This window comes from Hibiscus syriacus, unplaced genomic scaffold, assembly GCF_006381635.1.
Source record: "Hibiscus syriacus cultivar Baekdansim isolate YM2019G1 unplaced genomic scaffold, ASM638163v2 tig00110890_pilon, whole genome shotgun sequence".
Classification (NCBI taxonomy): Eukaryota; Viridiplantae; Streptophyta; class Magnoliopsida; order Malvales; family Malvaceae; genus Hibiscus; species Hibiscus syriacus.
The window spans coordinates 8228781-8242736 of NW_024062900.1; the positions used below are offsets into that span (position 1 = coordinate 8228781).

A 13956-nucleotide genomic window follows, 5' to 3' on the forward strand; every position below is an offset into this window, starting at 1 on the left:
TCACAATTCATGCTATTCGCTATCAAGAATATCCTAACCTAAACAATCATGTGTTCCCAAACAAGCATAACATTCCAAAAATTTTCAACAAGACAAATAAATTCAGTGAAGTTTCCGCAAATTCAACCAACACATACTTGAATTGAAACATAAAGATAAGCAAAGGGAAATTGAATCCTACACTCTACTCTACTCCCCCTTACTTAAAGCGTTTTGCCTCAAAACGAAAAAAAAAAATTAAAGTGCAAGAGAATGAACAGAGTACTCCCCAACTTTAATGTCGACCGGTCTCCTTAGAAGTGTGCTAACGTGCGCCGTTACATGCTCCTAGGGGTAGAATTTGGCATTGTTCGGATGATAATCTCTCAATTCTTCGTTGTTTAAGTTTGAATAAAAATATTCAGTTTCTGCATAATAAAAATAGAAATTAAATAAAAAGATGCTCGATAAAAATAAAAATAAAAATTTAACGGAAAAACAATGGGTTACCTCCCATGAAGCGCTTTTGTTTAACGTCGTTAGCTCGACGACCTGATTCAGACTACAGGTTCTTCTAAGTTGAGATCTTCAACCAAATAAATTTCGTTATTCGCATAATACGGTTTAATCCTGTGTCCATTTACTTTAAACCGAGTGCCCGAATTGTCTTCAATTTCGACTGCGCTATGAGGAAATATTCCAATTATCGTATAAGTTTCGTTCCATTTTGATCGAAGTTTACATGCAAAAAGTTTCAATTTTGAGTTAAAAAGAACTTTTTGTCCGATAGAAAAAGATTTAGAAATAATTTTTCGATCATGAAGTTCTTTAGTTTTGTCCTTATATATCTTGGCGTTATCGTAAGCATCTCTTCGGATTTCCTCAAGCTCTTGTATATGTAGCTTTCGTGTTTTGCCAACCGCTTCTAACTCCATATTGCACTGTTTTACGGCCCAATATGTCTTGTGTTCTAGCTCGACAGGTAAATAGCACGGCTTACCGAAGAACTAATTTTATTGTTTATGCATCGTCTTTTTTTTATAAGATTTGAAGACCTCGTTAAAAACCCCCTTCTTGATTAATTAAACTTGTAAAGAAGCTCCTTAATCAGCGGAATGAGAAAAATAATGCCTTAAGATTTCATTAAACATAAAGAAAGTTACAATAGAAATACAACACAGCAAAACACCCTTTACAGGAACTAAAAACCATAAGATAACCGTAAACAACACATAAATCAGCCTATTCCAACCTTAGCTAAGGCATCAGCCTCTAAGTTAGTTGTCCTAGCAACCCATCTAACAACACCCTCAAAAGCTTTAAGCCTATCAACTATGTCTTTAACAATAAAAGCATACACATCTGGACATAAATCAACATTCTTAATCCAATCCATTGCCACCCTGCTATCACTCTTGATAATCAACCGATCCTTAACAATCCCTTGAAAAGGGACAAAGAAGGATAAACCCCTTTGAATAGCTTTAAGCTCCATCAGTGTAGGAGGACCCGAATTAGAAGACTCCTTGAAAGAGCCTAAAATCGAACCAGAATGATCTCTTAAAACGCCACCAAGACCACTTTTCTTCCAGACGCAACTAGTTGCAGCATCAACATTCAATTTAATGAAGCCCTTAGGAGGAGGGAACCAAGAGATCTTAGATAAAATCACTTTATTGTAGGATGAACAAGAATCCCCTAGGGAAGGATCAGAAATGAGAGAATCCTTAGAGATAGAAATCTCCTTATACTTTGCTAAAAATCAAGAAGCAAGCCTAAATCTTGCTAAGAAAAATAATTTGTCTGATATAACTTCCCCCTTCGAACACTATATCATTCTTGACTTTTCAAATGGTCCAGAGAACAGCCCTTGGGATAAATTACCATATAGCAGAATTAGTCTTCAAGTCATCCCAAGCTAGGAGAAAAATCTTGGCATTTGCGTGAAAAACAGATCTAAGCCTCCAAAACTTCATAAATTTATTCCATAAGGACCACACCCTGAACCCCTCTTTTGACCAGTTTATTCTTAATTGCCAACCTCTAAAGAACAACTTGCCACATAAAAGAATTCAACTCTTGGAGGAAACATACCCCTCCAAATTAAAATTTTCCATAAATGAACCTCCTTTGAACCTGAAGAACACAACTTAACACAAGAGCTAACAGAATACACACCATCCCCATTGCCTTTCCATATCAAAATATCACTGGAATCTTTAGAAAGAGAGTAATTTTAAATGATAACCATCAGATTAGACCATTGTTCGAGCTCCCAATCATTTAAATTCCTTCTCACTTGAACATCCCAAATCCAGCCCATAGAACGATATTCACCAAACTCACATAATTTGCTAATCTTGTTTGATGAAATAGAAAACAGTCTATGAAAAATAACCAGGAGCGGATAATCTAAAGCCCAACTATCTTGCCAGAACCGAATGAACTTTCCATCACCAACTTGAAAACTACACAAACTTCAAAACTTAGAGTCGAATGGGTCATCTTTGAAATGGTTATTCACCATTGATCTCCAAATCCATGAAGCTTGAGGTGGAACATTTCTGTTAAATAATAACAAGGATGATTCAATATTGTATTTGCTGCACATAAATTTCCTCCAAACAGAGTTTCTTTCATTAGCAAATCTCAAAGACCATTTCCCTAATAGCTCCAATCCTTGCGATTTGGCTTAACTATTTTCTCAAGAATCATCTTTATTTCTCAGTTTGAAACTTCCGATTGTCCGTTCGTTTGCGGATGATAAGCCGTGACAATTCTATGATTCACTCCATGCTTTTTCATAAGCACATCAATCACCCGATTGATGAAGTGTGTGCCGCGGTCGCTTATTATCGCTCTCGGTATGCCAAACCTGAAAAAAAATACAATTCTTTAGAAATTGAACAGTAGTTTTAGCATCGTTGTTTCAAGTGACTATAGCTTCTACCCACTTCGAAACATAATCAACCGCAAGGATTATATAACAGTTGCCAAAAGAAGAAACAAATGGACCCATATAATCAAATCCCAAACATCAAATATTTCACATATATGTATAGGATTAAGGGACATTTCATTTCTTCAACTCAAATTACCTGCACGTTGACAATTATCACAAGATTTGCAAAACAAGTAAGGATCATGAAAAATATGAGGCCAAAAGAATCCGCATTCCAAAATTTTATGAGCAGTTCGTTTCGGTCCAAAGTGTCTGCCACACGAATAGGAATGACAAAAATTTAAAATTGAGCTTACCTCGCTTTCAGGAACACACCGTCGAATTACCTGGTCTGAACAATGCTTCCAGAGATATGGATCATCCCAAATGAAGAAACGAGATTCTCTCTTGATGCGGTTTACTTCGACTCTCGTTAAATCAGATGGCAATTTACCTGTAGCTAAGTAATTAACTATATCTGCGAACCAAAATGTTAACTTCTGTGCCATCATCAAGCTTTCCTCCGGGAATTCTTCACGAATGGGAGGATCAACTGTAGTGATTGGAAGCCGACTTAAGTGATCGACCACTAAGTTCTCACATCCTTTATTGTCCTTGATTTCCAAATCAAACTCTTAGAGGAGTAAGATCCAACGGATTAGTCGTGGTTTCGCCTCTTTTTTGCTAAGCAAGTACTTCAAGGCTGCATGATCAGAGAAAACAATAACTTTAGTGCCAAGAAGATATGATCTAAATTTATCTAATGCAAAAATAATAACGAATAATTCTTTTTCAGTTGTTGAATAATTCCGTTGTGCGAAATCTAAGGTACAGGATGCATAAGCGATAACGTGAGATTCTTTCTCGATCTTTTGTCCGAGCACAACCCCAACACTTCCATCCGAAACATCACACATAACTTCAAAGGGAAAGTCCCAATTTGGCGGTTGAACTATGGGTGCCGAAACTAACTTTTCCTTCAATACGTCGAATGATTGTTGGAATTTTTGGTCGAGATCGAAGATTTTATCTTTCTATAATAGCTCACACAATGGTTGTGCCACTTTAGAGAAATCCTTAATGAATCTACGGTAAAAGCCTACATGACCAAGGAAAGAACGAATTTCCCTCACCGAAGTGGGGTAAGGAAGTGAACGTATTATATCAGTTTTTGCCTTATCTAGCGCAATTCTTTTATATGAAACAATATGTCCTAGAATCAAATATTTATCAACCATAAAGTGACATTTTTCATAATTCAAAACAAGGTTAAATTCTAGGCACTGACGCAACACATTTTTCAAATTTAATAGACATTCCTTGAATGAGTTACCGTAAACAGTGAAGTCGTCCATGAAGACTTCAATACCTTTCTTAATAAAATCAGAAAAAATATTGATCATACACCTTTGGAATGTGGCAGGTGCATTGCAAAGTCCAAAAAGCATACGTCGGTAAGCGAAGGTACCGAAGGGGCATGTGAATGCCGTCTTTTCTTAATCTTCAGGTGCTCTGGAATCTTGAAGAAACCTGAAAATCCATCAAGACAACAATAATGAGATTTACCGGCTAATCGTTCTATCATTTGATCTATAAATAGAAGAGGAAAATGGTCTTTCCGAGTTAAAGAATTCAACTTCTTGTAATCGATGCAGACTCTCCATCCATTCTGAACTCGTGTTGGTACAAGTTCTCCTTCAGAATTTTCAACCACAGTAACTACTGTTTTTTTAGGAACTACATGTACAGGACTTACCCATTTGCTATCCGAAATTGGATATATAATATCTGCATCTAAGAGTTTTTGTATCTCTTTTTTTACCATTTTCATCATTGGTGGATTCAACCGGCGTTGACCCTTACGTGTTGGTTTTGCGCCTTTTTCAGTTTTAATTTTATGCATACAAGTAGATGGACTCAAACCTTTTATGTCAGTAATAGTCCATCCTATAACCTCCTTGTATTGGCGCAAAACCGTGATCAAGTATTTTTCTTCCTCCTCGAACAACCCTTTTGATATGATTACTAGCAGAATGTTGTTTGGTCCGAGGAAGGTGTATTTCAAGTGATCAAGCAACTGTTTAAGTTCAACTTCGGGTGCCTGCAGAACAGAAGGTAAGACTTTAGGCTTAGAAGAAATCAAATTCAATTCTGTATTATCATAATTCATGTTTTCATCATGACCCTCCAGCTCCCTGCATATATCAAAGGAAAAATTAGTTTTTAAAAATTCATCATCTAAATGATCGATTAAATCGACAGAATTTAAACTTTCCACTTTATCAGGATATCTCATTGCCTTATATACGTCAAATTTAACGATCTCACCGTCGAACTCCATAGTTAAAATTTCGCTCCTCACATCAATTTTTGTGTGTGCAGTGCTTAGAAAAGGGCGCCCCAAAAGAATATCAGACGATGTGCTCGTGCGATCAATCTCCATGTCGATTATATAAAAATCGGCGGGAAATATCAAGTCGTTTACCTCCACCAATACATTCTCTAAGAGTCTTTCAGGATAGATTACTGACTTGTCAACGAGCTGTATCGAAATCTTTGTGTCCTTCAAAAGATCGTTAGTGACCATTTTATAGACAGATAGATGCATTACATTAATTGATGCACCAAGATCACACATAGCTCGTTTAATCTCAACCTTACCAATTTTACAAGGGATTGCAAACATACCTTGGTCCTTCAGTTTAGGTGGTAACTTTCGTTGGAAAACGACTGAGACGTTTGCTCCTAGACTTACTTTCTCGACTCCGGTAAGCTTTCTTTTTGTTGTACAGAGATCCTTTAAAAATCGGGCATACTTTGGAACCTTCCGGATAACCTCAAAGAGAGGTATATTAACTTCCACCTTCCGAAGTACGTCTAATATTTTCTTTTCAACGGTTTTTTTATCTCTTTTGACTAGCCTCGACGAAAAAGGTAGTGGCACGTCATAGGGAAATGACGTTGGGTCGTCTATTTGTTCTTCGTTATTCTCCTCCTGGGACCCTGAATCATCAATCTTCTTCTCTTTCTAGGTCACTTCGTTCAATGGAACAGGTGGTCCCACTACTGTACCGCTCCGAAGAGTGATGGTGCTGACGTTCTCCCTCGGGTTTACTTCAGTTTGAGATGGAAACTAACCTTGTGATTCAAAGTGGCTTACGGTTTGAGCTATTTGGCTTATCTATTTGTCAATCTCTTGGAAGTGTGCTTCAGTTCGAGTTTGGAATTTTTCTTGGGAAAGTGCTAACCTCTCGACAATCGATTCTAATGATGACTTCTGTGGTTGTTGCGATGGTGGAGCTCTTGCTTGATAGCCTTGATTCGGTCTCGGGTTATGAGCGTAACTGAAGTTCGGATGATCCCTCCATCCTGGATTGTATGTATTACCGTAAGGATTATAAGCTCTTTGGGGAGGTCCCGGAAAGTTTCCGAGTGTGTTGACTTGAACTGATGCGTCATCTTGAATCAGTGGACAACCGTCTGCTGGATGATCAAGCGACGCACATATTCCACATACTCGGTTTTATCTTATCTGTCCTACAATAAGAGAGTTTACGATTTCAGTTAATTTATCTATTTTACTTTCCAAGGAAGATCTTATCTCATGAACCCTTCAAGAATGTTCATTATTTATGCAAAATTGCTGGGAATTTACAGCCATCGTCGATATTAAGTCTCTAGCCTCAGTAGGAGTCATATTCACCAAGGCTCCACCCCTGGCAGCATCGATCATCTTCATTTCCAGGGGAAATAATCCTTCATAAAAATATTGAAGAAGTGTTTGTTCGGTTAACCCATGTTGTGGGCAACTAGAACATAACTTCTTAAACTGCTCCCAATAATCGTAAAGTGACTCTCCATCAAGTTGTTTGATTCTGAGTATTCTTCTTCGTAGTTCACTTACTTTTACCGCAGGGAAAAACCTGTCAAGAAAAAAATGAGTCATGTGAGCCCACGTAGTAATAGAATTAGGAGGAAGATAAAATAACCACTCCTTAGCCGTATCGGCTAAGGAAAAAGGAAAAGTTCTAAGTTTGATTTGGTCCTCGGTTACTCCTTGTGGTGTCATGCTGAAGCAGACCATGTGAAATTCCTTGAGATGTTTGTGTGGATCCTCGTTTGGCAATCCACGGAATGTAGGGAGGAGATGAATAAGGCCGATTTTCAATTGGTACGGAGTTTCGCCTTGTGAAAAATCACTGCACATAGGTCCTTGTTCAGTGGGTGCCGCGGCTAACTCCCGAGTAGTAGGTTCGGCCATCGGAATTGTATTACCTAAATTTGATTCTTCTTCTGGATTCGTTTGTTGTCTCCTTTCCCGAAGTGTCTGTGCGTGGAGTCTCCTAACTTTAGCTTCGATCTCCGGGTCGTACTCCACTAATGTACCCGGATTAGTCCTGGTCATAAATCAAAAGCAAACAAAAATTAGTGACTTTGGCGAAATCCCCAGCAACGACGCCAATTTAACAAATGTCGTTTCGGTGTCAAAATAAATTCCTTATTCTCAATCAATAAATAAAGGAAATACGTAGTAAAGAGAAATAAGGGTCTAATCCTCAGGGACTTAGAAAATCACAAATTTATGTTTGAATGATTTTTAACCAGGCGAAAAATAGTAAAATGGGGGGGTGCAATGTGATATTTAAATAGTAAAAGCGAGTAAATAAATTAAAGCAATTAAAGTAAAAATAGGATGATGAAGATTATAAATAAATATGGTAAAAATCGCCTCAAGCTTCGCTTTGATTCAATTTCCTTTAGATCATCGAATAAGATTTTCTCTTCGGGATTCACGTCGGTTACTTTGTCTACAAGGGCGTGCGGATGAAGTCTTATAGAAACCGCCGCTGACTGGACCTTTTAGAAACTGCCACGTCAGACCACGTCGTGCCTATGTCTCCAGCCGTGACCAAATAATAATAAAAAATACAGAATTCGCATGTTTTATCATTAATTTTAGAAAGTAAGGACATGAACGAAAATAGGCATAACACAACTAAATCAGCAGCAATAACTCCACAAAATCGAAGAAATAACGAGCAAAGATTAAAGATTCTGAACACTCATCAAATAGTTCCATCAGTTTTGAATTTGGTGGTGAAAATCCATTTACAGCCTACTGTTTTTTTCCCTTCAAGCAGATCCGAGATTTCCCATGTTCCATTGTTTTTTAGAGCATTCATTTCTTCCATTACAGCATGTTTCCATTCGGGTGATTCAAGAGCTTCCTTCACATCCCTTGGAGTTTTTACATGGTCAATATTTGTCAAAAAGTTTTTGTAGGATTTGGAAAGATTTCCATAAGACACAAACTGAGAGATAGGGTGTTGGGTGCAGGTCCTTACACCTTTTCGAATAGCAATTGGGAGATCAATAGATGGAGAATCAAGGGTTACCTCTGTTGTAGAACAGTCCACGGTTGTAGATGAATTTGGCACTGCTATGTCATTTTCAGGAGAGTAATGAAGCCTTGAAGAAACTCGGAGTTCATGAGCACAAAGTAACTGAGTTTCAAGAGCAAGCTGTTGCTGTTTTTGCAGACTAGGATCATCATTGTGCTGTTGGGAAGAGGGCTGCTGTGAGGGGACTATGAGGATGTCATTAGGTGGCTGCTGTGAGGAGACTATGAGGATGTCATTTGTATGAAAATTTTGTGGTAGATTAAGATCGGGTGGTAGAGTAATAAGGAGGGTATTGAGGTTCTCATCTTCATTGAGAATCTCCCCCTGAAGATGAGTTGCTGAAAAATATGGTTATGTTTTAAAGAAGGTTACATCTCGGGAAACAAATGTACGATGCAAAGTAGGTGAGTAACATTTGTACCCTTTTTGCGTAGGGGAGTAGCCAACAAAAACACAAGTATGAGCACGAGAGTCAAGTTTAGATAGGTTGGGTTGATGATTATGGACAAAGGCTTTACACCCGAATAATTTAATCGGTAAGGTAGGAACATGGAAAAGAGGGAAAACTTTTTGAAGGGTATTTAGAGGTGTTTGAAATTTAAGGACTTTGGATGACATTCGGTTAATTAGGTAGCATGCGGTTAGAACAACCTCTCCCCATAGGTATTTTGGGGTATTTGTGGTAAACATTAGGGCTTGAGCAACATTTAATAGGTGCCAATTTTTCCTTTCCGAAATTCCATTTTGTTGTGGTATGTCTGGACAGGAGCTTTGGTGTATGATGCCTTGTTCTGCAAGGTAAGGACTTAAAATCGAGTTGAAGTACTCTCTTCCATTATCGGTGCGGAGCGTTTGTATGGTGGAATGGAATTGGGTTCTAATCATTGAATGAAAATTTTGGAATACATAAACCTAACAAACTCTAGTATGGTCATCAATAAATGTTATAAACCATCTAGCCCCCGTAATATTTTTCACTCGGCTAGCCCCCCATAGATCACTGTGTATTAAAGAGAAAGGTTTGAATTGGATGTAAGGTTTTAATGTATAAGGAACACGAGTATGTTTTGAGAGTTGGCAGATTTCACACTTTAGGAAATTTGGATTTTTATTTTGATATAACAGTGGAAATACATACTTCATGTACAAGAAGTTTGGGTGTCCTAGCCTTTGGTGCCACAACATAATTGTGTCCTCATGAGAAGCAGATAACGCCAAACTTCCTTTCTTATTGTCTTTATTCAATATGTAGAGTCCATCATCAACCTTAGTAGTGCCAATCATCTTCCCCGATTTCTATTCCTGTACAACACAACCACGAGCAGAAAATTCAACAAGAGCATCATTATCCTCAATTAGTTTACTAACTGACAGTAAATTGCAAGATAAACTTGGGACATGTAAGACTTTGTCAAGAGAGAGTTTTTCAGTGAGTTGAACTGCCCCAGTCCTAGCAACAGGCGAGTATGAACCATCAGCTATTCGGATACGAGATTGATTGTGACAAGGGATGTAACTAGGGATGTAACTATGGAACAGGGATGAGTTACCTATCATGTGGTCGGAGGCACCTGAATTCAGGATCCAAGCGGATTGATTAGTTGAATCCGAAGTAATATTAAAAGCAATACCTTGAATAGCCAAGGATCCATGAGCAGTAGGTGTTTCAAGTATCTTGTGTAGGGCTTTAAGTTGAGATTTGGTTAGGCAGACATCGAAGGTATTTTCTATAGAGGATGAAGTGTTGGATGATACAAGAGCTGAGGTTTTAGATTCGAAAAGATTTTCTGGTTGTTCTGCCATAGGAAGAAAACAACGCAAGAACAATTTCTAGAAGAAGAGCATAATAGGATCGAATGAGTCCTACAGCTCTGATGCCATGAACAAATGTGAGAAGAAATGAAATTCTTAGTTTATTGCTGCTCTAAACGTAAATTACAATTTATAAGGAAGAACTACTCTAAGTTAGGAAATAATTCCTAAGATCGGGGAATTAGATTAGTTGACTATTTACATAAGGCAAACTCCTAGAATTAAGAAAAAAGTTATTGTTCCTTGATTCTAGGAATTCCAACACTGGCAATGAATCCAATAGCAATAATTATCTTAGACGGATTCTGTGAAAACCACTTTTCCAGTTTTCTTTCGGATACCGTGAAATCAGTATCGACCTGGTTAGAACTAGTGGGATTTACAATAAGTACCTCCCTTGTATCCATCCATTTGCAATCTATCCCATTCTGTACCAAAATTCATTTCACAATTCATCATATAACATCCCCAAAAGTTATAATTAACAAAAAATAGAAACGCATACCTTTCCAACAACATATGATAACATTTAGCAGACCATAATTCCCCATGTCCAACAACAAAATCTGAGAAAGATTCTGTGACATGACCAGCTGAAATGGAGGAAAAGATAAGCATGTAAGTTTACATGACAAGAAATAATCCTTTAGAAGAAGTATTAGTCACACTATAAAAGGAGAAACAGAATACAAATTACCACAAGACTGTCAGGTTAAACTATGGTAATGGAAAACTTCAATAAAAGTAGCAAGAATTAGAATCTAGAACTCAAGACCTGAAAATGAACTTAACACAACTATTTGAATAACTAAAGCTCAGTAATTTCGCTAGTGCAAGGGAAAACAACTTAATAAGTGCACAACAACAACGAGAGGAAATGTATGTTTCCTTTCATCTTCCTCTCCTGGAAACAGTGATCACTGATAAAATTTATTTGAGCTGAGCAGTCCACATAAAGCCAAATCTTTGCGTCTATACAAAATACAAAGTTGAAACAATAAATGCAAAAGGGAAAGCCAAAACTGAAACTCTTTGTGGTAAAGTAACTGACCCATTTAAAGTAAACCAACCATGTCATACAAATTCTTCTTTTTGCTAATCATATACCTGAAGTGAATTTCATATAATTATTTCCAGGAACATGTTAAAACTAAATAAGTATTAGCAAAACATTAACAGAGAGAGAAAAGAAAAATCTAGCATTAAGGTTCAAGTAATCAAAGTTGTTTCAATACAATTACTTATAATCGAAAAATGGCAGCCACATTATCCACATAAATTTTGAAGATGTTTTTAGTCTTTTTTACTTCTTGTAGTTGGACCAGGCAGAAAACTCTATCATTACTAAACCAACTAGAACCAGATTCTACTGCCCCCTTGCACGTCAAGTTCTACAACGAATCTAAGAAAATGAAGTAAATTATCATGAAATTACTCAAATCATTGGATGACACGTTTTATGGCAAGAAACATACACGAGACAGAAAAACAATGTTAACCTAAAGAACATAATTTTTTCCATAACGAACTACAAAAGAATGATGTTTCAGGAGAGACATAAGGTCGAGATCCAAATCAATTACATAAATACCTGTTCAAGGGATATGGTGGTTCTACAGTTTTAAAATGTTCTAAATAATTAATACACAGAATTTCCTATTATTACCAAACAAACCATTGGATAAATTACTTGTTGGAAAACCCATGAAAGAAATGGAAAAACCAATAACAATGAAAACAAGTTCTGTATATGACATTTTGAATGCAATTGATTGACTCATAGAGAACACGTTAACATTTAGATTGGATGCTGGAAAATCCTCATGTCCTTGGTTAAGAGGGACAGAAGGAGGTGGGAAAGAAAAGAAAATCACAATGACTACTATTGCAAATGCACTTGATAAAATTACAAAATTGAAACTGCTGCTGGTTCGATAATAGATTGAGGAGCCATCAGTACCACTAGTGGCCTTTTTTTAACTCCTATGAACAAAGACAAACAAGTAAAAATTGATTTAACCTAGTCTTCTGAAGATTTGTTAGATTCTTTCCGAGAAAAATATTTTTAATATAGCATATGAAGAACACATTTATCAGCACATTAACAACAGTATCCTTGCTTAAACAAAATTAGCAATCAAACATACAAAACTGCACTAATCACCCAACTCATTTTGGTCTAAAAAAGATGTGAACAGAGGTCAGAGAGTGTGTTCTAACCTATATATATTGCACGAAGCATTGCTTTGAGGTTACTAACATCATGATGCAGTTGAGATAAGAAAGTAGCAAGATCATCTCCATCAAGCAAATCAAGTGCTGTAGAATTATGTTTTTCTAAGACAGCATCCAATGCAGAGATGTAGGAATCATCTCTTGATCGTGCCTTATTGATAAGGTCAAACATCATATCTGTCACCTTAGACATGGCCGATACCACTACCAACTATCTTTCTGAATCATCGCTAATAATTATATCTGCGACATTCTTGATCCTCTGGGAGGTCCCAACACAAGTGCCCCCAAACTTATGGACAGCCCACATGTCTCCCTTCGGAAGATTTACTTCATCCATCTATTTCTCGACGGAGATATCTGTAAATGAGAGAGAAAGTAAAGATGTAACTTTTAAATATCAATAACCAGTAGTAAATAACCTACAGACTATTTGATTAAGCAAATATGTGATATATGTAATCATGTAAATCAGGCTAACATTAATTACAATGTTTATCCCAGCAGATATTTTCTATTGGTTGAAAAGGACTACTCAATTCGCTAGATCAAAGGACATATAAAAGTCAATCCATATAGTTTAATTTTTGAAATTTAGTCTCAACATTTACTGGAGTGGAATGGAACAAATTGCATTCAGTGTCAAATTTAAACAGTAGGTTCAGCTTATGCATTATTAAGGTAGTGATGAGACAAAAACTAAGCTAATATAGCAACAATATTACAAAAATTAAATTAAAAACTAAAAAACCATCATCATTTCCTTCTTTTTTCTGTTATCTTATTTTTACTCTTTACGTTTTGAAGACAAGAGTAGTTCCCGGTCTCTCTCTTAAGGAAATTATACATGGAAAATCTAAATGCGGTACAAAGGTGGATCAAGGTAAAAGAAACAGAAGTCCAAAGTCAAAGCTGTAGAAAATTGCCTCTGGTACTGATTAACATTTAGATGATTTCAGTAAAGCCTAGCACCTAAATCAATGAACAAAGAGATCCAATACCCATTGACGCACACACACGGATAAATTACATAAGTTACACAACAAATAAATTCTATAGAAGTTCGTCTTAAATAATGACTATATCAGATAACAATTGCAGAGACATCAATGATAGATACCAGAGAGAAAATTGAAACAGGCTTCAAGAGTAAAGATATGAAATGAATCCAAAACTTGCTATTAAAAACATGAAAGAGAACTACATGTAAAACAAACCTGATACTGAAGTCTGGGAACAAATAGTTAATGACTTCCCTCTTTCCAACCGAGAACCAATATTTAATCTGGAATACATAGATAATAAGATAAACTCATTAGTTTCTTAGTAAAACATAATAACAGAAAAGCCAATTGGGATATAAAAGGACAGGTTATTTGATGACAAGTCCAAAAAAATTACCCAGATCCTCCATATTAGCTACTTAAGTGTTTAAATTTATATTGTTGTGGGAAAGAAAACAAGGGTCCACATTTTCAATAAGCAATTAGCCTAGGCTATTGTTGTTTGAATTGGCTGAATCTCAATTGTGGGTACATATTTGAGCATTCAACACATCAATAGCCTATGCCTATATTACAAGGACTT

The 13956-nt window shown here is 36.6% G+C and overlaps 1 protein-coding gene across 2 annotated transcripts; it reads right to left on the reverse strand.

Annotated features, from left to right (window-relative positions):
* Positions 1-10463: 10463 nt before the first annotated feature.
* Positions 10464-12577, reverse strand: LOC120144584 (bifunctional aspartokinase/homoserine dehydrogenase 2, chloroplastic-like). 2 transcript variants are annotated; one of them, XM_039158619.1, is made up of 3 exons: positions 12355-12577; positions 10640-10727; positions 10508-10562 (listed from the first exon to the last, which is right to left on the reverse strand). In XM_039158619.1, exons 1-3 carry the CDS (start codon positions 12560-12562, stop codon positions 10553-10555), a joined length of 306 nt encoding a protein of 101 aa, XP_039014550.1. In that variant the 5' UTR covers positions 12563-12577; the 3' UTR covers positions 10508-10552. The 2 variants fall into 2 exon arrangements, with proteins under 2 accessions (XP_039014551.1, XP_039014550.1); XM_039158620.1 differs by lacking the exon at positions 10640-10727 and having other exon boundaries at positions 10464-10562.
* Positions 12578-13956: the final 1379 nt, after the last annotated feature.